The following is a 23725-nucleotide window of genomic DNA, read 5'->3' as shown; positions in this document are numbered from 1 at the left end:
GTAATTTATTATGTAAGAGTCACAATCAAAGGCTCAAAGGGCCGCGTGCTACTAGAGAGCTGCAGTTTGGCCACCCCTGGTCTACAATATGATGCGATTGCCCATATCTAAACTTTTTTTCAACCCCTTGGGATTGTTGACTTCCGTAAATTTTGTATGTACGTTCAATAGACAAATTCGGCATGTAACCTACGTTCAATAGCCTACAGGTCAGCTGTTATCGTAAAAAGTTTTGTGTACGATACTTAAAAAGTGTGGGAGGCTACCTATGATAACGCAATTTCAATATAAAGCCTTGAATACACTTCATGGGGAACTGAAGTAGATAATATCTTAGAGTGTTTCTATTGTAAACCACCATTTTAGTGGAAGTAGCATATTTGTGGTCTCACGCAAGCAATATAACATTATGGAATCACCATAGCCACTTAAACTTCGGAGATATCGGTTGTCTTCACAGACAAGAGGGGAGGGAAGTTGACACATTGTGGATAATTTTCGGAAATGAGGAGGTATTTTTTTTTCAGTTTTATGAGGACATCTTTTATGGACAGCCTGTATTTTTGGCACAGGCATCGGAAAATGGTATGTTTTGCGCTTAAAGAACAGACTTTTGTGCTGTAGCAATCATCTAAACACATTATTAACATTTTCGTAACTTTTGATTTCTCATGTCAGCAGAAGTATATTGACTTAATCAACCCACCTGATTTGTGAAACCTCAATTGCTAAGGTAACAGGGATCAGTTGTCAGTAGATGTTACAGAAAAAATGTTACAAAAAATGTTACAGAAGAAATGTTAGTAGATGTTACTGAATAAGTGCGAAATATATTTTCTGTAACATCTACTGACAACTGATCCCTGTTACCTAAGCAATTGAGGTTTTAGCTTTCTAGATATGGAACAGGGATCGTTTCAGAATAAGACTAGGTCAGAAAGCGAAGCAGACTCCGACGCAGCTCAGCATCAGCCAAGAGCAGTTAGCTACACCTGATTTGTGGTTCAATTCATTGTCAAGGTCCATATCAACGTGAATCTCGTCATGGTCAGATGATCTGCGTTCTTGCGGTCTTGGAAGGTTTCTGCTGCCACTTTTGATAACTAAACCTCTATCTACAGTAGTTAGTAAAGATCATTATGAGAAAAAGGCTTGACTTTGCCTTAAAATATTACTGAAGATATTGAGGTTTCTCGTGATCATGTCTGTTTGCCTATTGTTTCAAGCAAATCACCATTTAAAATAAAAGAAAGTAAAGAAAAAACAGAAATAGGAACGTTTACGCCAGTGGTTCTCAACGGGGGCGGTGCCGCCCCCCGTGGGGAGTTTTGATTTTGCAGGGGGCGGTTGATTACCTCGGCTTAAGGGGGCGTTTTGATTAATTATCAGCAGGCATTTTGGTTTAACCTATCTACCGTCCAGCGTAACGATTTCGTGAAAGAGCTCGTATCTTCGTGGTAGCATTTCCTACCTTATACCTGGTGGCAAGGGGATTCAGCTGTGTTGTTCTGCTACATACCAAACAGCGAAACCCACTTGACATATCCAATTATCCATAAGAGGTGATCTTCAAATGTTTCTCACTGGCTTTACACCAGATGTGAAGAAACTGGCACTTTCTCATCAAGCCCAAGGTTCACACTGACTACCATTACTGTTTTCACGTTCGCAAATATATAGGCTATTTGCTTCTTTCAAATATAGTTACTAGTCTCTAAAACCCTTACAGCCTGTTTCACCCTAAAAGGGGGATCATCAAAAGGTCCTTATTCTAATAGAAATATAATTCTATTTGAATAAGGACCTTCTGATGATCCTCCTTTTAGGGTAAAACAGGTTGTAAGGGTTTTAAAGACTGTTAACTAGCCGATTTTTGATGTAATTCACTCTGCTTGGCTTTTTGCTTGGCATTGAGCTATTTTTGTAGTATTAATAGTACGGTATTCATTGTTTATTCGCTTGTCGTAATTAATTGTTTTTGTTGGGGGGCGGTAACATTTTGCAAGTTCATGAAATGGGCGTTGGGCCAAAAAAGGTTGAGAAACACCGGTTTACGCAATGGCCGTCTTGCAGACACTATGTAAACATGATGTCCCAACTTCCTTTGTGACGGCTTTTTCAATTCATTTTCTATTTTTTTATTGAAAAACAACAGCAATAATGAAGTCACAAATAGTGAACGGGAATAAAATCAACTAAAGGAAACGGTGGCAAAACCACAGAAGTTGAACGTGCATGCGATGCAGATTTTAAGGTTACTTAAAGAAATTCAACTACCCGTATACTTGTTTTATACCTACTCTACTGCAAAGGTTTTGTTAAGAAAAACAGCTTACTGGTAACCTTTCAATTGTGTTTCCAAATAAGTAGGCTATTCTTACCAGTGTTGTACGCGTCAACGAAATAAATTGACTGCGTCAGCGTCAGCGCAAATTGCCTAAAAATTTCATGGCGTAAAGTACTGCGTCAGCTCTTAAAGAAATTGACGGCGTCAGCGCTAATTTCTACCGCTATTTTAGCCAGAGTCTCACAAAACAGAAGTATTTCAACCAAGTTTAGGCTAACAATAGCTATAAATAAAGGGCAGGTATTATAGTGTATGTTTTGAGACTGTATTGTAATTAGCTGCTTAGCATATTAGTTATTTCCTTGTAGAAACACAAGCATTTCAAAACGTTTGTCTGACAATCTGCTGCGTTTGGGACGCACAATGTCCTTTCCAAGTGAAAACATGCGTTCCACAGCAGCGCTGAATTGTATTGGTTTGTTGTATTTCAAAAACAAGCCCTGAAAACGTTTACTCGAAAAGGTATCACTGTTCCAAGCGTGCTGTGATGGTTTAGCATATATAAATCTTTCAACGAGGTCCACTGCACCAAAATCGCTCTTTTTAGACTCATAGAGCTCTTGAAATAAAATATATTCAACCTCCGCGATGACATGCATTGATTTTTGGCTTTCTCTCTCTGATCCCTCGTTCTCGATACTGCTCACGATATGAGTGATCACCATTTGGCGAACTTCTTCTGCTTGTATTCCAGGTAGCCATACCAACCAACGCAAAAGCCGATAATTCGGATGAGTCGCGCTGGCCGGATAACATTGTGAAACGAGGTTTTTCATGAAAGCAAAAATGATGCATAGCGCATGACGCTTAAAATCGGCAAAATAGTTGACGGTGCTATCACTTCCGTCAACTAAAAAATAAACTGACGGCGCTAGCCTCAGCGTCAACAAAAAGTTAACGCCGTCAATTGACGGCGTCAACGTACAACACTGATTCTTACAAGCTCTACAATAACTATATGTGAATTCAAAAAGGCCCTAACTCCATTTTTTTTTCAATTTTACTTTTTGTGCTTTTCCGATTTCTTTCAGTGTCTTCTAAATTATATTTAAAAAAGCGGCCAAAGTTTTTAAGCTTACATAAAAAACATCCTTCTTAAATATTTCCATTGATTTTAAGAAAAACCCAATTCCAGCAATTGAGCTTCAAGTTCTCAATAGTTTTTCCACAGAAACCTAAACCGAGTGAAATTTTTTGCATAGTTCTTCTTACCGGTATGTCTAAGTATATCATCATTATCAAAATTTCACCACAAAAGTAAATGACCAAAATAATTAAAACGCATTTATTAAATAAACACATTTGTTGGAATTGGACCCTTCTTGAATTCACTTATTCAATTGCTAACTGTCTTCTGTAGCTGACTGTACCAGCAGCACTAAACAACTTTCTGTAACTTTTAAAAAAGCGGCATATTCAACGCGCCACCAACTACCAACCTTCTACAGTAGTGTTGTGAGAAAAAAAAGAAATCACTGCGAGCCATCGCATCCTCCTCTAGATATCCCTGACTTCCAGGGCCGGATTTAGCTGATGGGGGGCCCGGGGCACTTTTAGATCGGGGGGCCCGGGGCAACTGCCCCCTCTGCCCCCCCTAAATCCGGGCTTACTGACTTCACTACTTGTATCATTGCTGTCTGTCACGGTTTTTTTCTATCTCTTACCACGAAAGAGACTTGGAAAGGTTCAATGACGTAGTTTAATGAGATATTACTGAAAGGCAGTCAATTAAATGTCGAATAGTTCTACTATAGTGAAATGATAATGAAAATTCTTTAAGGACTTTAACGAACGGCTTCTCAAATAACTCTAATTTCGAACACAATTTATATCAGCACCAACTCTCATCTACTGTACTTGTATTCTATTACTTCAAGTCTCAATCAACAATAATTTCTGCACCTATTACCAACTACTGCAACAACAATCTACAACTCATAATAATCATTTAAGCAAATTACACCACTATTTATAGCAGGTTGTGTGGTCTAGTAATTTCGAGAAGGTTACGTAATGCTACGTCATAACAAACAACATCTGGCAATTGTGAAAAACAAAAGAACATTCCAGGTTTGCACGTCCACAAAATGTTTTAGAAATACGTCACATAATAAAGATTTCGCAATCAGAGGTTACTACAGGACAGTAACCGATAATAACATATAGCATAAAAATTCCACCATTAAAACAGCACGCTCGGTCAAGATACAAAGCAGCCCGTCGCGAGGGCGAGACCTCGCATATTGATTGTGACACTGTCACTGCCAGAGCTGACAAACTGCAAAATCGGTTTGCTCCAGGTTATCAATATCAGTCTTGGAATCCGATTCATCTGAAGCAAATACTTGCCATGTAGGCTAATAGTTGGTCAAACTTGGTCTAAATTTCCCAACCCTGAACGTATTTCGTCATATTTACCTTTGCTTTCTCTCTGAAGAAAATAGAAGTTGCTTCACGGTCAAAAGAACCGTTAGTGTTAATTTAAGGTAAATCGCTTCCCACCCCCACTGTGCTAATTGTAATGTAATAAAAAATTACATTCTAAAAGTTGACCAAACTTTTGATAAGTCAGGAAGTTGCATTATTATAGCAGTGACTAAAAATCAAAAACGGTCAAAAAGACCGCTCCGGCTTCCTTATTTACAAACCATTACTTTACAGTGTACAGATACTTTAGCTACAAGTTCTTATAGAAATAGTATTATACCTTGTCTTTATTTATAATAACAGGCTGGCTGAGAACAAGAAATAATAATAGGCTGCAATGACCGATATTGGTACCTAAACTTGCTGGTTCAAACTTGTTTTTATAATTTTGGCAAATCAAGAAAAATACTTTCAAGCTTTTCATTTTTTTATATAGGCCTACATCTTTTTTTTACTATAAAGCCCATGTTCAATTTTCTAGACAGTCAAAACCCAGTTGGTCCATCACCAAAGACGACAACACCAGTCTATGAAATGATACCAAGCCATGTGAAGTCAGCTGATGAAGAAGATCCCTACGATTGGATAAAGCCCTTTAAACAACCGAAGAAGAATAGACCAGTAAAAGGTTACTGTTGAGTATGATTTGTACAAAAAAACTTATCTCCGAAACTGTTGCTTCAACAGATGTTTATGGTGATTCCACTTCAAAAAGTTAGTGAAAAACGCTCAGCAGCAAATAAATACAACCAGATTTTATTCATTGATATCATACACGAAAAATCTATGCTCTACATCAAGGATATGCAAACTGCGAGCCGCAAGCTTAAACTTTCTGGCCTGCGGGAAGGTCCGCACAGGGCCGTTGAGAGGATGACATGGGCCCGGTACCAATGCGCTTTATATAATTATGTCACAATTAGTCAATCAATATGCGAAGCCTCACGACAGGCTATAATTTGTCTTGACCGAGCGTACTGTTTTTATACGATATGTTATTATCGGTTAATGTCATGTAGTGACCTCTGATTGCGAAATCCTTATTATGTGACGTAATTCCAGAACATTCTACCCTAAGTGAAAATCTGGAAGCTTGTTTAGCTTGCTTCTCACATTTTACCAGGTGTAAGGTTTTATGACGTCACAAAGAGGTTTAGCAGTGGTAAAATTTGACAGAACAATCAGTTCTTATGATGTAACATTATCGTACCTTTTCGAAGTTACTAGACTATCAAAGCTGATATAAATAGTAGCGTAATTTGCGTAAATTATTATTATGAGAGATAGTTGTTGTAGTAGTTGTTAATAGAAGCACAGATTATTGCTGATTGAGAGTTGAAGTAATTGAATACGACTTACGAGTAGATGAGAGTTGGTGCTGATATAAACTGTGATCGAAATTAGAGTTACATGAGAAGCTGTGAGTGAACCACGTTAAAATCGATTAGGAGATACATGCGTTGGAATATATTGCTGTTCACTGTTACTTTGATATTTGTTGGAAGTGTTAAGCCGTTCGTTAAAGTCCTTCAAGAATTTTCATTTATCATCTTATTAGTAGAACTATCCGACCATTTGATTGACTGCTTTTCCGTAATATCCCATTAAACTACGTCATTGAACCTTTCCAAGTCTCTTTCCTGGTAGGAGATAGAAAGAATCGTGACAATATATATATATATATAATATTCAAAGAATGCGCGGTAGCTTCTTCAAGTTTTATAGAAACAATTTCTATTTGAACAAAATTTTTTTGATTTAGTGTGATAGGCCTACTGTCTACTTTGTTTTAAATATTTTCTCACACTGCACATCCTATTGGATGATCAGTAAAATTATAATAAAATTGGATAAAAAGTTTAGTAAAGAAGTTTTGTTTCTGAAACAAATCTTTATCTACACCCCTTGTAGTTACATTTTATGATAGCAGTCACATCTAAGTTTATTCGCAAAACTAAGAGCAAAATTTAAACTATTTTTAAGTCGTCAGCACGTCGAAAGACCAGACAAAAAATCCGCTGCTATTTTGCCGGTTTAATAGCCTACTCGGGAGCTGTGTGTGAACAAGGAGTGAACAGCTGAACATACATCTGCTGAGCATCTCGCTATCCGCGATCTGTCTGAAGGCGCCTTAAGGCTATAACTAGGCGTCATGGGCTGCATGGTCATTTATTGCATGCGCATTCATCATAACGTAGTGAACAATATCTATTTCCGGTTGTGACCCGCGGACCAAGTTGATTATGTGTATTTGACCCGGCAATACTGCTAGTTTGCACACCCCTACTCTACACTGGTGAAAAGTGCATAAATGTCCACTCTTACACTCTTAGGATTAGTTTTTTTTATTTTCCACTAACTCTTGTAAGCAGTAAGCAGGATACTTTCACCTTGAAGGGCAAATAATTCCACCCTTTCAACAAAGGTAGAAATTTCCATCTAATCGTAATCAAACCTAAATTTTTCTAAATTCCACAAGCGTTTGTCCGTTTTTTACGCTATTGCCTCATAGGGTGGACAATTTCACCATAAATGACAGAAAATATTACTCTTCTGCTGAAGTGGAAGATTTCACCCCAATATAATCCACCTTTAAGGGTGTTTTATTCTCTCCATAATCTCCTAGAGTAGATAATTCCACTCCGCGAGTAGTTTAAAATGTCTTCTACGAAGTGGTTCATTTCAAATCGCTTGAACCTTTTTGTACATACACACTAAATTATAATGTAAGAAGCTGGTTTATTTAGTTTTCCAACTCATATATGAGAAAATATAAATCCGGTATAGTCGTTCGTTTCATGTACCTCTTTTGCAGGTCTAGACCAGTTTGCATTTACAAAACAAGATATGTGGAATACTCTGTAAAGTGTAAATCATTAGACAAATTGCAAGTTCGTGAAATATTTGTTATTTAAAAAGTATAGCTTTTAGCAGCATCAAAATCCTTCATAGCCTCTTATACTTCATTATTTACTGGCAACAAACATGAAGTCGAGAAATAAGGCTTTTATCAGAAGCATTGTAATTTCGGGCTTGTTCATGAAACAGAGGAGGGACTTCACTATTAAGCAGATGCCGCCAGTTTACTTTATATCTACTGCTTCAGTTTGCTTGATCATACCTCTAAATTCCAATAATATTGCAGTCTGTAGATCTGCAAGTTGTAGTTTGCTTTTAATACATTACACTCAAGCCTCAAGCACTATAAAGCTGAATAGAATTCATCTTTATCAGTTTGCTGTGCCTTTGTCGTGATTTTTCCATCGTTCGTAGAGTAACTTTTGACAACAAAAAGCTTGCCAAACAAAACGAAGACAAGAGACTTATGTTGTCACGATAACTTTGTATTCGTTACATAAGTTACTCTGAGTAAGCTAAGTCTTAGCTTACCATCACAATATCGAATCGATATCTCACATATCAGAACAACTTTTTTAAATTAAATGTTTTAGGTCACCTAACGTTCGATAAATGTAAATCTGGCTATTTAACTTAAACCACAGAGTCAATATTAACAAATACGGCACATTGTACAGTAATGCAAATCAAGCTTGCAATTATTCAAAGTCAGCTTAGAAGAAATGACCACCTCTTCTCAGTTAAGAAATGATTTACAAACTCTAGAAGGGATTAATTTTTGAAAAGGGAAATAATCCGCAGTATTTTTTTCCACCCTTACAGCAAGACATACCACGTTTTGAAATTGCACCTTTCGTTTTACAACATGTGTATTACCACCGTAGAGGTGGATTAATCTTTAAGTTTAAAGGGTGGAAAAATCCTTTGTTTAGTTGCATTCCATTCTTGTTATGAGAAATATCTACTCCTTGAAACGTCCGCTCCAAGCTTCCCACCCTTTTGATTAACAGCGTGACCCGGTCTTTTCAATCTCGGTTGTTGCCTCCAATCCTGATAAAGTAAAGCTATTTTCGCTTAGTCAGATTTTCCAACACCAAGTAAGAGTTGCAAAAGTGCATCTTCTAGACCTGTGATTGATGCCAGTTGAGACCTCAAAGCAGTTCATGAGCTCCATTTTCTTGTGTATTGAAGGACTCGCTTAGGACCTACAGCAGTTGATATTATTTCGTTTCCGTTGGACGGAAATTTCGATAACATTATATCAGAAATCTTAGAATATAGGCTACCGTTGTATTTTAAAATCCAGGCTAAAGCTGAAATTAAAATTAACCTCCTCCCGTCCTACCTATTACAAAGCAGACACCACCTGTTCCCCACCAACTTTAAACGACGAGGTATTGAAGTAAAGAGACGCTACTGCCTTGTTGGATGGATGGATGGTCATTTTATTTTTGTTTGGATGCGAAACGACTAAACATACATAAAACAAAAACTGACAGTGTGCATCCAATGAGAGAGTGCGAAAGACCGTAGCCCTGAAGGCGTAGGAGGTCGTAGAGTCTGCACTCTCTCATTCAAATAGTTATACGAAAGAAAGTATTGCGTTTTTAAATATTGTAGCAAATTGACACAAAAAAGAAGAAGGAAGAAAGAACAGAAAAAAAACAAAAACAAATGCAGATACTACAAAAAATAATAACAATTAACATAGTCAGGTAGTGGATGTTGCAAGATAAAAATGTAGGCTAGGTCTAAAAACGCTCAAGTTGGCCTGCAATATCAATATTTGCATGTTGCCAATCTTATTTACGTAATATAATACTCTAGTCGCAATGAAGTCTCGCTGTTTGAAATTTTATATGTAGACTACACTTAAACCTCTTTGCTCTGTTTAGCTTGTTTTTAGGTTTTAACTACTGTATTGTATTAAATGTTACAGAAAAAGCTGCACCATTTAAAAAAGCTCAGATGTTTTTTGGAAATGCCAAAAAAGTTGGAAAACCGAAAAAGAAGAAAAATGATCAGAACGAAACTTCACAAAGTAAAACTTTTTAATAAAAAAAAATAGGCTCAGTTATTGTGAATTAGCAAAACTTCTTAATTTAGCTAAATTTATGTGTATGTTTTATTAGTAACAGCTTTACATTTTTCTTACATTCTGCTATCTCCATCTGAAGTAACGTGGAGGGGATCATTTTAGTGATCAGTTTATTTTATAGTCATTAATTAGGCTATATGGACTATATTTATTAATTGTGTCAGTTTTCATTTAAATGTTGAGGTTGTGGTCAGAACTCATTCCATCAGACTTACAGCTAAACTGAGACTTTCTCTTATCATTTAATGCACACATTAACTTGTTTATTGCTTATTAAATACATACAATCAGACTTTTGTAACAAAAGTTTAATAGTACTGAGGTAATACAGTACCAAAACAATAAAAGTTCAGATGAACAACATTAGCAGTTTATTTTGCAATGAGAAGTTTCTAGCTTACATTAATACAAGCTTGCCAGCTTTTGCAGTGCCCAATCGATTTCGTACTTTAGATTGAATCAGGTCGAAAGTACTACAGAAAAACTTGCTTAAAACATCTGTACTATGGTAGCTTTCCTTCCCAAAACCTTCAAAAGTTTTACTTTGTTGAGTATATCTTTTTAAAATGCGCATGGTTTAAAGAGCCCATTTTAGCCTGATAGGGACTTCTGACAAAATATTACGACTAATCTCCCTAGCGAATTTCATTGCTGCATAAATCTCATACAAGAATAATCTTTTGCCTCCATTTATGCCTCTATGAGCTTAAAAAATCTTCATAATTTTTTGCTTTTTATTCCTTGATTTAAATCATTGATTTAAATTTTAATTTATTTGATTTAAATCAAATAACCCTGTTTTTTGTTCTACAATTTACAAATCTGGTTTAAATAAATGCGTGTATTCATGCGCGCTCGAGCTGTTTACTTCAAGAATGGTTGGTTTAAAAATGAAAGCAATACTTTGCATTATTATTGTGATGTCAATGACAACAGCCGACATGATTTCAGATATCTTTTTTTTGTATGAAAGTACCGTTTTTGAAATTGGAATTTCTACTGATAATTACGATTATAAAGTAGCTTTTTCTCTATCACGTCAGGACTTTTTAGAATTTGTGATTTAAAGTTTTCGCATTATATCCTTAATTATAGCCTATTTTAATGTTGAAAAAAGATCAAGTTTCGTGTACAAAGTTAACTGCAACTTTAAAAGAGAAAAGACTAACATTTTTGCCGCGTATATTAAAGAAACAAATATTTTTCAGTACAGTCGACTCCGCTTAATTCGGACACTTTGGTTCCGCTCACTTTTGGCCGAATTAAGCGAAGAAACGGCTTTGTCCGAATTAAGAGGAAAATCAATTGTTCGTTTCATGGTATGCGGAAAGGTAAATAACGCATTAAAAATACCGTTATGTTGCGTAATAAATGAATTGCAGCTGCGCTATACTGCAGTAATTGGCACTGATCGCATAAAACGAACACGAGAATTATATCTTCTGGTTAGTTGTATTGTACAGTATTTCGATACCAAGCGATTCAACAAATATATTATTGTGTAACACATACATATAGGGTTGAAATAGTCAGGCCCGTAGCCAGACATTTTCAAGGGGGGGTTCCCAAATCCAAAAATATGGACCTTTTGAAAACACTTTCTTCTTGGTGTGTCCACAAGCAAGCAATCAAAACATAAGAAGCGGAAGTATATAATATACATACCAACATGGCCACCTGGAGATGCGGCCTGATTTGTCACATTTTGCAGATTTTGATTACAGCCATTGCTAGTGTTTGACTGACATTTTTTGAGATGTTTTTACTTTTTGCGGTTTCCTAATGACATAAAACTTTTTTGTTGCCTTGGGGAAGCAGTAGCAAATGAGAAAAAGTAAGTTGAAAAACGCAAAATCAGACTGTTATTGAAAATTAACAGTCTGACTAAAATCTTCGAAATCAAATTTTCTTTGTTTTTCAACATGTGAGGATGTTAAAACCTATTGTGTCATCTGGGGAAAAGAATAAAGAAAGCGTAAAAATCTAATTTTTAGAAAAAATTATTTAAACGTTTGCCGAAAGTTAGAAAAACCTGAAAATTTCTGCAAAATGTGACAAATCAGGCCGTATCTTTAGGTGGCCATGATACCAACAAACAAAACAAACTTTAAATTGTCAACATTACAAAAACGAAGTAAATACCGGTACAAACAATTTTCACATTAACAATAGCACATCCACAGTGGAACCGACAGGGGTGCCGGAAGTGGGAGGGGAGCAGATGCCTTTTTAAGGTTATGTAAGCCACTACACATTACACCATTTGCAATATAACAGTTTGCGCCACTGGTGGTCCACCTGGAATGTTTAGTGGTCCAAAAAGATTTTTGTTGGTTCACATAATGAACATCAGTTGCAGTGGTCTATGGAATTTCTTTCTTAAAAAAAAAGGGACAATGGGACAAATACATGTAAGCTTCAGCGAATTTCACTGTAATTCAGCATAAAGTATATCCCACACTATCCACTAAACCAGGGGTGACGAGCCTTTTTGCGGTTACGGGCCACTTTGTCAATTACACAAGAGTTATCGGGCCACACAACTTTTTTTAATCATAACTTACTATGAAATGTTTTAGAAGCGACTCAAGATATTATTCATGAAAAGTAACAAACGGCAGATGAAAGTAATAAAACTCACACAGTTGAAATTACAATAAAAACAAATCAACTTGAGCAAAAAGGATAGAGCAACAGTATACTTGCACTGATGATGACGACAGTTTCGTTTTCGAAGCGTTTGCTTTCATGTGAGTATGATTTCTTCTTTTCGTGGCCCTATCTTTTTTGCTCAAGTTGACTAAATGTTTCGACCAGTATGCTTCGAAACAACAAATTAGTCAATGAAATTTCTTTTTCAAACAACAAACAAAAGCCCGTGCGAATCATACAGCTGAAGCTATCTAATGCAGCATAGAAGCATAAAATATTAAAAAAACAACATTGAAGCATTGAATTTTTTTGCTTAGTGGGATTTTTGTTTAAATTGTTTTGCGGGCCGCACAAATTTTTTTAACGGGCCGCATGCGGCCCGCGGGTTGCAGGTTTGTCACCTCTGCACTAAACCAACACACGTCCACAATTCCGTTGCCTTGCACCAATGGGGAATGGCTTCTTCCTCCTCCTGTGAATGTGGTGCCGAGGAACAGACCGCAGACCACATCATCAATGACTGTACCATCTTCAAACCACCTAACGGAGTGGAAGGTCTGCGCGTCATGGATGATGAAACTAAAGACTGGCTGCTCTCTAGCAGCCTTCCAGTGTAGTCCGGGAACATCGTGAATCTGGGGTGGTAAAAGGATAGACCCTCGGCCCCAGAAGCTCAGACGACGACGACGACGTCAACTAACTTACCTTTTATCACGAGAACTGTATTCATATTTATAAGATTTTATCAAGAGAATTATCCAGAAGGTAGAATGCAAGAAAAATTAACTAATACATAAACTCTGTAACCGAGAGAATACGAGTTAAGCAACTTACGTCACATTCGCTAGCGCAATACAAGGCATTATGACGCAGCAATGATAAAATTTTATAACTTTGCTATTGTACAATCAATCATCTTATTTTTCGTCATTAACGCGTCCTGGACGAAATGTTTTCAATCTTCCATTTATCTTCCAGAAACCTTTTATTTAGAACTATCTGGAAGGTTTTAGCTGATCCTGTGATTATGTACACTACACCTTCTCCAAAATGTGGACCTTTTCGGCTCAAGGGGGGGTTCCCGGGAACCCTGAGAACCCCCCCTGGCTACGGGCCTGAAATAGTACAGTAATTCTTCTAATACTGTGTCCGAATTAAGCGGAGAATTGTCCGAATTAACGGGAGTTTTTTTACGTGGAATTTTTACTTTTGTTCCGTTCCCGAGCATTTTGGCCGAGTAAAGCGGTTGTCCGAGTTATCCAGTGTCCGAATTAAGCGGAGTCGATTGTAATTACGACATTTAAATAAAAAAGACTTATTAAATATAAAGGTACTAAACTTTGCGTGACCTTTACGCCGTTGCACCTTTTTCGTCATATCAAGACGAAGAAAAATTCGCCACCATCCATTTTGGAACTTCTGCATGACACAATAGTCTTTGCACCAGCCAAATAGACTACTTTGCAAAATAGACTACTTTGCAAACATGATATTTCTGCTTGTCATTATTATTTATCATTGTTTCATCAGACCAGTTGGAAAAACTTTATTGTGATATCGATAACTTGAGGCCACCACTTCCACCAAATCACCCAGGTAAGCAATAATGATAGAATTCTAAAAATATAATTGAAACCCACGTGCATCAACATTATGTGTGCATAAAAAATATATATTTAAATGTCCCAGTCCCATTCGAATGGGCATGCATTACATTAAGAGCCTTGGCGCTTTTTTCAGAGAATCTACTTTGTTGACGCGCATCAGAGGCTGTGCAGTGTGCAGTAAGAATGCTTCAGCTATTTGTTTTCTTGCGCTGATTGTGTAAATTAAAGTGTGGCTTGATTTATTGACCGCAAAGAGAGTGTACAAGGTCCAGAAAAAACATATTAAGTTAAATGTCTGTTGTATTTCCAGACGTTTAATATAAAATAAACAATAATAACAGTAGTAGCCAACCAAGTGAGAAAACCATTTACCTCGTGTACTAACTATACCAAACATTGTTCAAAAGCAACGCAATATATAGCAAATAAAGAAACGCAAAGCATGCAAATAAAAAACGTGGTACAGAACGCTTAATTGATTACACGCGCAGTGCGGTGGTAATCAATTCCAACGTCTGTACCAGAAAACGCTGAATGTAATTATGTAGTGAGGCTGGTCACAAGTTACATAAAATCAACGTAAATTAAATGGCGACTATAACACAAGTTTAAAGGTGATTTGTTGCTAACATCATTCTGTGTTTTCTTGAATTGAAACTAATAATACTTAATATTTTACGCCCGCTCCTGACACATAATATCACTCTAGTTTTTTGTTTTGCGTAACAAGTTATTTTTAAAAAAATTAGCAAATACTGTATTTTCAAATACGTAACGAAAAACAAGCATTTTGTTCTTCTGAAGTGATCGTTGAATTAAAACAAGTATGTACAGTTGGCTGCTGTAGCTTATATACTATATTGCTGATTACAATCATGAAATCTGCAAACTTCTCAAAACGATGTGTATTTCGAGAGTTGCTTCAAAAGACAGGTAATTTTAGTTTCATCGCATAAACACAACAACATTAAATAAGTGCAAAAAAGAACGCAAACCAATTAAAGATGTTGTTAAAATGCTCATCGATCCGGAGTGACAATTGGGTGTCGGTGAAGCAAAAATGTAGTGCAACAGATCGGCGAAACAACCACAGAGTGGTTATTGAAAGATCTTAAAAAATTGAAATAACCAAGCTTACTGTACGTCCATTGGTTGAAGATTTACATTAATTGAACGGAAAAATAGCCAGTGCCAAGCTGCCAGAAGTGGCATGACTGCGGTTATAACACTGGTCAACACAATTTTTCATGCCGGGGACATTTCATAAGTTTTGGGGTATATTTGATGCGCTGAAAGCAAAAACAATGCTGTTTTTTTTTCGATTTGGCTCTAGTTTTTGAGATATTTTCAAAGTTTATCTTCAAAAATAATTAAAAATGATAATAACTACCGTTTTGCATATTTTTGATATATCATGATGTCCAATAACATGCTTTTAAAGCAGCTTGTCACCTAATACAATAGCTTAATTTGCACCAGTAAAACGCATCATGTTATTGAACTAAAAGCCTGGTAAATAGCCTCATTCAATTTTCAATATCGTGATGTCTTTTCTTTTTTGTGTACCATGCTTATTCTATTCTTTGGCTTTCATGTACAGTTCTTTCCTTTTATCCCTGTAGTTGTTAGAAACTGTTGTGGTTGTAACATGAAAATGATCCTTGACGTCACGGAAGAAAGCGAGACGCTATTTTCCACACTTCTATGTTTTCGTGTTTTTTTTTTTATCTTTCTACAAAAAGCAGTGTGTTTTCATTTTTCCCTTATGATATGGCTAAAAAAGCTTGTTTGTCGCTTGATGATGTTCTTTAAGAGAGTTCCAGTTTAATTGGTTTGAGTTAGTACGTCTTCATTTGTTTTGTGGTTGAGGTATGATATTCGTTGCATTTTTCGATTGAACCGTATTTCAGCGGCGTTCAAATACTTTTGCTTTTCTTGATGTACAAGAATCAAAAGGCTAGTTGATAAGATTTTGATTTATTCTTGCATTATTACATCTAAACCACGAAGTGTATGTTGAGATACTGTCACCTATTCCAGTGGACATATAGCAGAAATCAAGAAAAATTGCAAAAATTGAAATCGAGTTACAAAATAAAGGTAATTAAAATATTAGCATGAAAGCACAACAACTACTCTTTTGGCCTACTACCAAAGTGGATAAAATATGGTCTCTAGGTCACAATTAGCGCACAAAACACTTTTTTTGTCAACATGACGCTGTTGTTAAGCTAAAATGGTTCACTTACAGAAGGTTTTTTACCTACACTTGTTATAAACAAGGTTAGATTCATGGGGGCTAAGGAGAGGTCAGCCCCTCAAAATAAGAAAAATCTTCACAAAATGGGTCTCTGGAGGGCCCACTCAAGCTTTTATTTTTCAACTTTTCTGGCTAAAAAACAATTTCTCGATTGAGCAGTGGATCGGTTTGTCACAATAATAGAACTATACTATAACAAATACGTAGATAAATTATTGACAAGCGTTGTTTTCCATAGTTAGCTCAATATTAGCCAAAATCTGGTAGTCCACTTGACTTTATAATAGACAGTAAATTATAAGCTTTATCTGAATGAGATAAAAAAGGAATGATATAACAAATGTTGTGATTCCTTGTCATGGTGGATGTCCGTGTGTGATGCGATTCTTTCATTGAATAACTGTGCTAACTCATATGCTCTATAATTTATAACATTCTTTATTAGTTATACTTTTGTAGACTGTAAAAACTAGACAACCGCAGAAGAATTAATATAATTTGGATCAATAATTTAGATCTTTGTAAACTGATTCTAAGTAAAATGATGGCCAACATTGTTGTGGGTTTGACACCTGTCAGAAGATATTTCATTTTTTTAATCTTGGCCGAGATTAGATATTGTAAAATCATGGCCAAGATTCGGTTTCTATTTATGAAGCAATTTTGAAAGTACTGAAAGAGAATGGTTTCATTGAAGCTTATTTAAATTAACATTTCATTTCTTTCACGTCTGACGGTAAGTTAATGCTGGGCACCAAGAGTAAACTACAGTAGAGCCCAGAATGAAATATGTATTTCCGAACATAATTTTGTAGAGTTGTTTGAACCACCAGTTAGAATTATTACTGAGGCAATAGTCTCTGTAGACGGAGTTTATCACTTACAAGCATTTTGAGACAAAATTTACAATAGCTACTCGAGATTCGTGCAGTTGCATTGGGACCTGTACAGCATTGCAATAGTTTTCAATGACGAATTTAAGAAAGTAGGTAATAGTTTCAGTGTGCTTTAGTGTGTGTCCTCACGTTGTGCTTTTAATGCTTTGTGGCATATCTTTCCAGCGTTGCATAAACATTTTACTACTCTCACAGAAAGGACGAACATTAGAAAAACAGATCGGACCACGTTCAAAGATATCTGCATCAACATGCCCACCAAAGAATTTGTGGTAGATCTGACGCATTTAACACTAGAACGACGAGAGAAAGTCTATACTAACGACTAGTTTATGTATACTAGCGACGAAAAATATCAAAATTGACACCTGCACTATTAGTCAAAAGTGGACTAGGCCGTCTGGACGAAGGGCCGTTGTCTGAGTCTGTGAGTTCATCCACCGGACTGAAGACATTTCAGTGGTGAGGAGAAGTCCCAGGCAGTCCTGCCGCAGAGACTCTCTTGAAGAAGCGGATTCCGAGTCAATTGACAGGTGATCGTTGTCAACTGAAATCGACGTATTCTTGGAGCCGGCGTGGAATGCGTCGTGGTTTTTTGGAGTCGTCGCCATAGGAGATACTGGTTGAGAAACCGATTTCCGCTTGTTTGATTTGAAGTCGATGTCTTAGTCTCCAATGTGATGGAAAGGTGATTTTTTAACTTCTCAGCAGCTGAGGAAAGGCTGCTTCGCACGGGGGTTTAGATGGTTGTGCTTTCCCTCGCGATCCATGATGGTAAAGCCGTCATCGCTCGTGGTGAATTTTTTACGTTTCTTTGCCCTGTTTTAAGTAGATATTGTTAAGATAGGTAAGTAGCAAAGAAAATTAAACAGACTTACCGAATTCCAACTTTAAAAGTTATAAATTTTACTTCTGAAGGAAAACTTATAGAACGATATGAAGGTGCTTGCGTCAAGCCAGCTCTGGCTTTCTGCCTGCAACACCACAGTTCTTTGGTATTTAAACTCGTTGACCTGAGATTCGCCTATGAGTATAGATTTGATGTTTGTATTAAAATATTAAGTATGTAGTAAAATCTTAAACAGACTTACACAATTTCCACTTTAACAGTTGAAAACTTTTTTTCTGAAGAAAAATTTTGCAATTCTAAACCTGACCACGCCCTAAAAACTGTCTTTTCCTGTTTTAAACTCACTGTAGCGTGCTGGCTATGCTCACATCACCTGTCTACGTGGCATCAGCTCATTTTCTTAAGGGGAAAGGGCCGACTGCAAAAAAAAACTACTGGTTCCCAGTAGAGAAGGCCACTAATTTATTTTCACTAGCTACTAGAAAATAGCTACTAAGCTATTTTCTAAGCTGTCTAAAAATTTGGTAGTCTAATTAACTTTTAAAGAAATCTAAGCTATTAAAAATTCGACAGTTTGTGCTGTCTCTCGCACTTGCGAGGAGAGCACGGGTAAACAAATCGTTCAAATAACTTCGACAGCAAAGTTTCTTATGCCACCGTCGTCAGTATCGCACCACAATGACTGACCGTTTGCTCATAAAATGCTAGAAATACAATTATTGACAGTTAATGTTTGAAAAATTTTCAGGAGACCTTGTCCCTTTCTCTACCCCTTGGCTACGCCCATAGGTACGCAACCCTGGTTAAGAACTCCTGGATTGAATAAAACATATAAAAGTTATTGTTTCATTAAAAAAACTAAGTGACATCTTAACATGCAACTGAAGTTAAAATGCTGTTAGGTTTTATGTATGAGCATACTTTTATTGCAAATCGCCTAAAGAAAAAGAAAAAGGTTAGATGACTTAATTTTTACTTCAAAAAGGTTACTTGATAAACGATTGTTTTCATTTTTTTAGGTGCATAAAAAAGCAAAAATAAAATTCAAGCCACTTTAAAAGAAGATGCTAGTGTGAACATTTAACTCAAGACGTTTTATGGAGATTGCAATAACACACCAAGTATTGTTGTTTCATGCAGGTGAACTTATCCCGAGAAAGATCGATTTCATATTGTGCCGGTTAGCATATCTTCGTCAAAGTCAAGTTGCAATAAGAGAAATTATGGAGCTTTTGAAGGTCGATCCAACCACTGTCACTGGAGATTACGAAAAGATTGTTGACGACGTCAATCGTATCATCATAACAGAAGATTTGATGGAAGACGATTCGCTGCCTCTTCTGATTGGTTGGTGCATGGCTGTTTGTGAAAAGATTTCAGACAGCGATATAGTCTTGTATAAATTGCAACAATGCATCATAATTATGCATGGAGTGACAGCATTTCTGAGTAAGAGAGAAAACATAGAAGGTTTGAAGAAAATGCTCCCTCTTCATTTAAAGGCAGTGGAACGCATTAAGCTGGTAGTAACCACCAACATACAGGAGAAAACAGATATCCAGTGCTGGGCTCTTTTCTACATGGCCTGTTGCCATACGTTTCTAAATGAGAAAGAGAAAGCTACTAAAATCTGTAAAAAAGCAACCATTAAGATGATAAAAGTGTTTGATGACTACTCCGAGCAAACTGTTGTGATTTGTTGTGATCGCTTAAAGACGCAGTTGACAAACAATCCTTCAAAGTTGAAAAACCGGCACGAAGACCTTAACAAAGACGCTTACGAAAACGTTTACGAAGATCCTTACGAAGACCCTTACAAAGACCCTTACGACCTTTACTATAAAAAATAGCTTTGCTCACTGTGAGTTGCTCATGATGGTTATATTGGCCAATGAAATCTTTCCATTGTCTGAAAGAATTAAACTTATTATTAAAAAAATGTAAAACTTGATGTTTAACAATATGAGTTTTCGTTGACAATTTCTTATAAATCCGAGTTGCTAATTTCAAAAGTCTCAATTAAGATTTAATTGTATAGGCCTATGTGTTTTTGAAAGAATAAAGATTGCTCAATTAACAGCGGTGGACGCAAAAAGCTTTCATGGAAAATATTAAGCATTATCTCGAACCAGATTAGTTATATCGCTTAACTTTCGCTTCATTGCAGAAACAAACAAAGCTAGGCAACTCTACTACTCTACTAGTCTTCGACTGATTATTTTTATTAAATGGAGTTGAATCATTTTGACATTTTACTGTACATAAGTTGTGTTATAGTGGGCAAATTGCTACTTTCCTGCAATGCTTTTTGTTTGACAAATGCGTTTGAATAACTGAGCGCCCTGGTTTGACACATTCTTGTTCCAGCCAGTGATTATTAGCATTGAAACCAGAAAATTTTACAGTCGATATATGAAATGTCTTACTATACCTTCTCAAAGAAGGGTGCGTTACGCAAAAGTGGTTCTACACGATTTTCACTATTGTTTGTGGATGTATTATTTTGCATTAGTGATAACCCGAAACTTACTCATTGAAATATGTTCTAAAATTTATTATGAACTTGCCAATGTATAGCTTAATAATGGTTGCAAATTTAACTTACACATAGAACTCATAATCTGAAAAAAAAATCACGAGCTTTAACACAATGCGTAATGGTTGGGGCACTACTGGTTTTTTAAACTTACGGTTGTTGAAAGCATTATTGACTGTGACATCAACAAAGAACGCCAATAGCAAATTTAAGGGTGCCAGGGCTGTCACGCCCACGCGGTCAAGTCTTCCTTTCCAAAATAAAAATGCATTTAATTTATGTTGTATTCATAACTTACTATATTTTGTGTTACAACACTAATACGTTCCAAAGTTATTATTAACTAAAAAGTAACGTTGGTTGAATATAGATATACTTGGTAATGTAACTGCCCCAGTCGTAAATATAATTATTACATTTTGTGGCCCATCATGCAGTAGGTATATAGTTTCGTTTCTGTAACAAAGTGAGGTAAAAATAGATCACCATAGGTAATCTTACACTATTAGCGTAACGTTTCATGCAACAAATTAAAATCCATACCCTTACAAACACTTTCATGTATGCTACCGATGACTTATTCCATTTACGGAAATAAAGCTTTTGCTATTGTGCGGACGGATTTCAAAGTACATGCCTATACTGCGCTACTGCCTAACACAAAAAATAAAAATTATTTCTCCAAATCAACTAAGAATAATATATAACATTTTTAGTAACCACGTTTGTAGACAAATGCAGAATTGATTTTCCAATTAAAATTGCGCTCGATAAAAAATGTAAATAAATTGAGTGGTCGAAGAAAATAAAAGGTAGCCTAGTGATTGATGCAAATGTTTATTTTTGATGTAAAATGCAATGTTTGCAGTTAAACATGTATATATTTGTAACATATAAAATTTAGAAATTAACCCTTACCCCCGTTTGGTGCTCCAATGCTACTTTTCATATTGTATGTTGGGTACTATAGGCTACTGTAAATATAGCTTTATGTGTAAAATGTCAAAAAAATACGTTAAAGCACTTACAATTTTGAGATTATTGTGCCCATTGCAATTAAGCGACAGAAATCTGAATTCACTATAGTAAAGTGGCAATGACAAAGAAAATTGACATTATCATTTTACATCTAAGGTTTTCTGAAAAGGTCTAATTTATCATGAACAAAAACAAAAGGCCTTATTGTATATTTTATTTTTACTATTGTAACTTGTGTCATTTTTCCAGTTGTTTAGAAGCTTGTATTTTTTATAATTGGTTTAACAAGTAATAGCCTAAAACTCTTTTAGCCCAATACTATAGATCTTTGAGCTGTTATGACAAAGTAGATCCAGCAGTAATTATTTAATATTTACTAGTTTTATCTAGGGATAGCTGTAGAATATTAAAAACATTTGTTGTACTGTATGTTCGTTTTAGTGACTCGCTTGATTTTTTATTAACCAACTTCTTTGACTTTTTACAAAACTATCAAGTTGGGGCCACAAAAAACAAAGCGTTTGCCTTACTGTATATATTCAAAAAATGAAATATCTTCTGACAGGTGTCAAACCCACAACAATGCTTGATGTGAACGACTCGGTTACATGTCTTGTAATGCAAAGGAATTTATTTTCACACGAGTCAGTTCAATTATATATAGCTAAAAATTGATTTCGATCAGCTAGCAGCTAGATCATCTTCAGTTAAGCTTATTCAAATATAATTATATATTCTGTATATATTCGTGAAGTTATGTTATATTCATGTTACATTATTTTATATATAATAATATTATATTCTGTTGCATAAGAACTTTCTGATGATTCAAACTAAGGTTGAACAGCCTGGAAATGTTTTTAATTAATAGTAACTGAATGTTATGTAGTCATGATGTCATGCATTCTTTCGACATTTTGAAAATTGTAATTTATTCTTTCCGCCATGTTAATTATTCCATGAGAACAAACCAGTTAAAAATATTTCAAAATTTATCCTAAGCAATTTGCTATCAACTTATCAAGGCGTAACTAAAAAGTGTTTGCAAATTAAACTTACAAAGAAAAACTTACATTTTTTCTTAAATTTTATTTTTTTTAATCTTTCATTTTCTTGAAACACAATTCTGTTAACACATTTAAAAATGCTGTTGCAATTGGAATCGATTACAAAGTGGTTTGAATTATTTACATAATTTCAAATTCTGCATAGTGTTAAACAGACAAGCTTTAGACGACTTCTACTTCAAAGAGCATTATCTGCCTGTTATTTGGAAAACATCTGCCAGTACTTTTGTATTTTCTAATAACGTAGACTAAATGGAAACCAACAGTTTTTACTTTGCACTGAATCCAAATAAAAAAATTTTCTTGGATCTCAAAATTAGCCCAGCAAATAAATTTAAGGAATGAATCAAATTAACAAAAGCAAGTTATAGAAAGATTTATGAAAGTTAAACGGTACTCCAGAAATGTTTTTGCCAAAAATTTCATATCCCAACACCGTAAGAAACCGGTGATTCCAGCTCCTAAACCAGGAGTTCCCAATCTTGTTTACATCGTGGCCCCTTTTGAAAATTTAAAAAAATCAATGGCCCCCTATTTTTTCAACCTTTTGAAAAAATTAAGAAACGTCATTTTAATTAAAAAACTTGTTTATACAGTAACCGGTAGTTAGAATGATAAAATGATATACAAAATACAACACATAATAAACATGATAGTAGGCTACATTAATTAGTTATTACATATGCAGCTAATGTGATGGTTGAGCTTGTTTTTTCTCTGACAATGTCTTAATTGCTGGTTTGGTGGTGGAAAGAGCGAGCCGCATGTCATATTGAATATCCAAGACACTGCGCTGCTTTGTCTTCAGAAGTAACATTGTTAAAAACCCACATTCACAACGATATGTTGAAACAACCAGGAATTAAAGACCATTTCATGAAGATTTGGACAAAATGTATTAGTATTTTTATTCAATTGTAATTTCTTTCTTTTGTTATATAGTGTTGAAGTGGACTGAGAGATGATAAATTAAAAAAATTATTATTTTTTCAAAATTTTCCATGCCCCCCAGGTTGGGAACCCCTGTCCTAAACACTCCCAAACTCCGGCTTTTTTACACAACTGCTTTCTATACTCCGTAAGTCTACTCATCATTATCATATAAGTGTATACTTAAAATTTTATTCTTAGGTTATTTTTATTTGTGA

At 35.6% G+C, this 23725-nt stretch overlaps 1 protein-coding gene across 1 annotated transcript in view; it reads left to right on the top strand.

Moving 5' to 3' along the window:
• The window catches only part of LOC145765048 (uncharacterized), a 69435-nt gene extending 46561 nt beyond the window's left edge, over nucleotides 1–22874 (top strand). The window contains exons 3-6 of the mRNA XM_082576786.1: nucleotides 5256–5402; nucleotides 9573–9674; nucleotides 13914–13979; nucleotides 19137–22874. Of these exons, the coding sequence (XP_082432912.1) occupies nucleotides 5256–5402; nucleotides 9573–9674; nucleotides 13914–13979; nucleotides 19137–19846 (1025 nt within the window). The 3' untranslated portion in view covers nucleotides 19847–22874. The remainder of the gene's footprint in view (nucleotides 1–5255; nucleotides 5403–9572; nucleotides 9675–13913; nucleotides 13980–19136) is intronic.
• The last annotated feature ends 851 nt before the right edge of the window (nucleotides 22875–23725 follow it).

This window comes from Aplidium turbinatum, chromosome 2 (genome assembly GCF_918807975.1).
Source record: "Aplidium turbinatum chromosome 2, kaAplTurb1.1, whole genome shotgun sequence".
Taxonomy (NCBI): Eukaryota; Metazoa; Chordata; class Ascidiacea; order Aplousobranchia; family Polyclinidae; genus Aplidium; species Aplidium turbinatum.
This window is presented reverse-complemented; position numbering and strand designations above follow the sequence as displayed.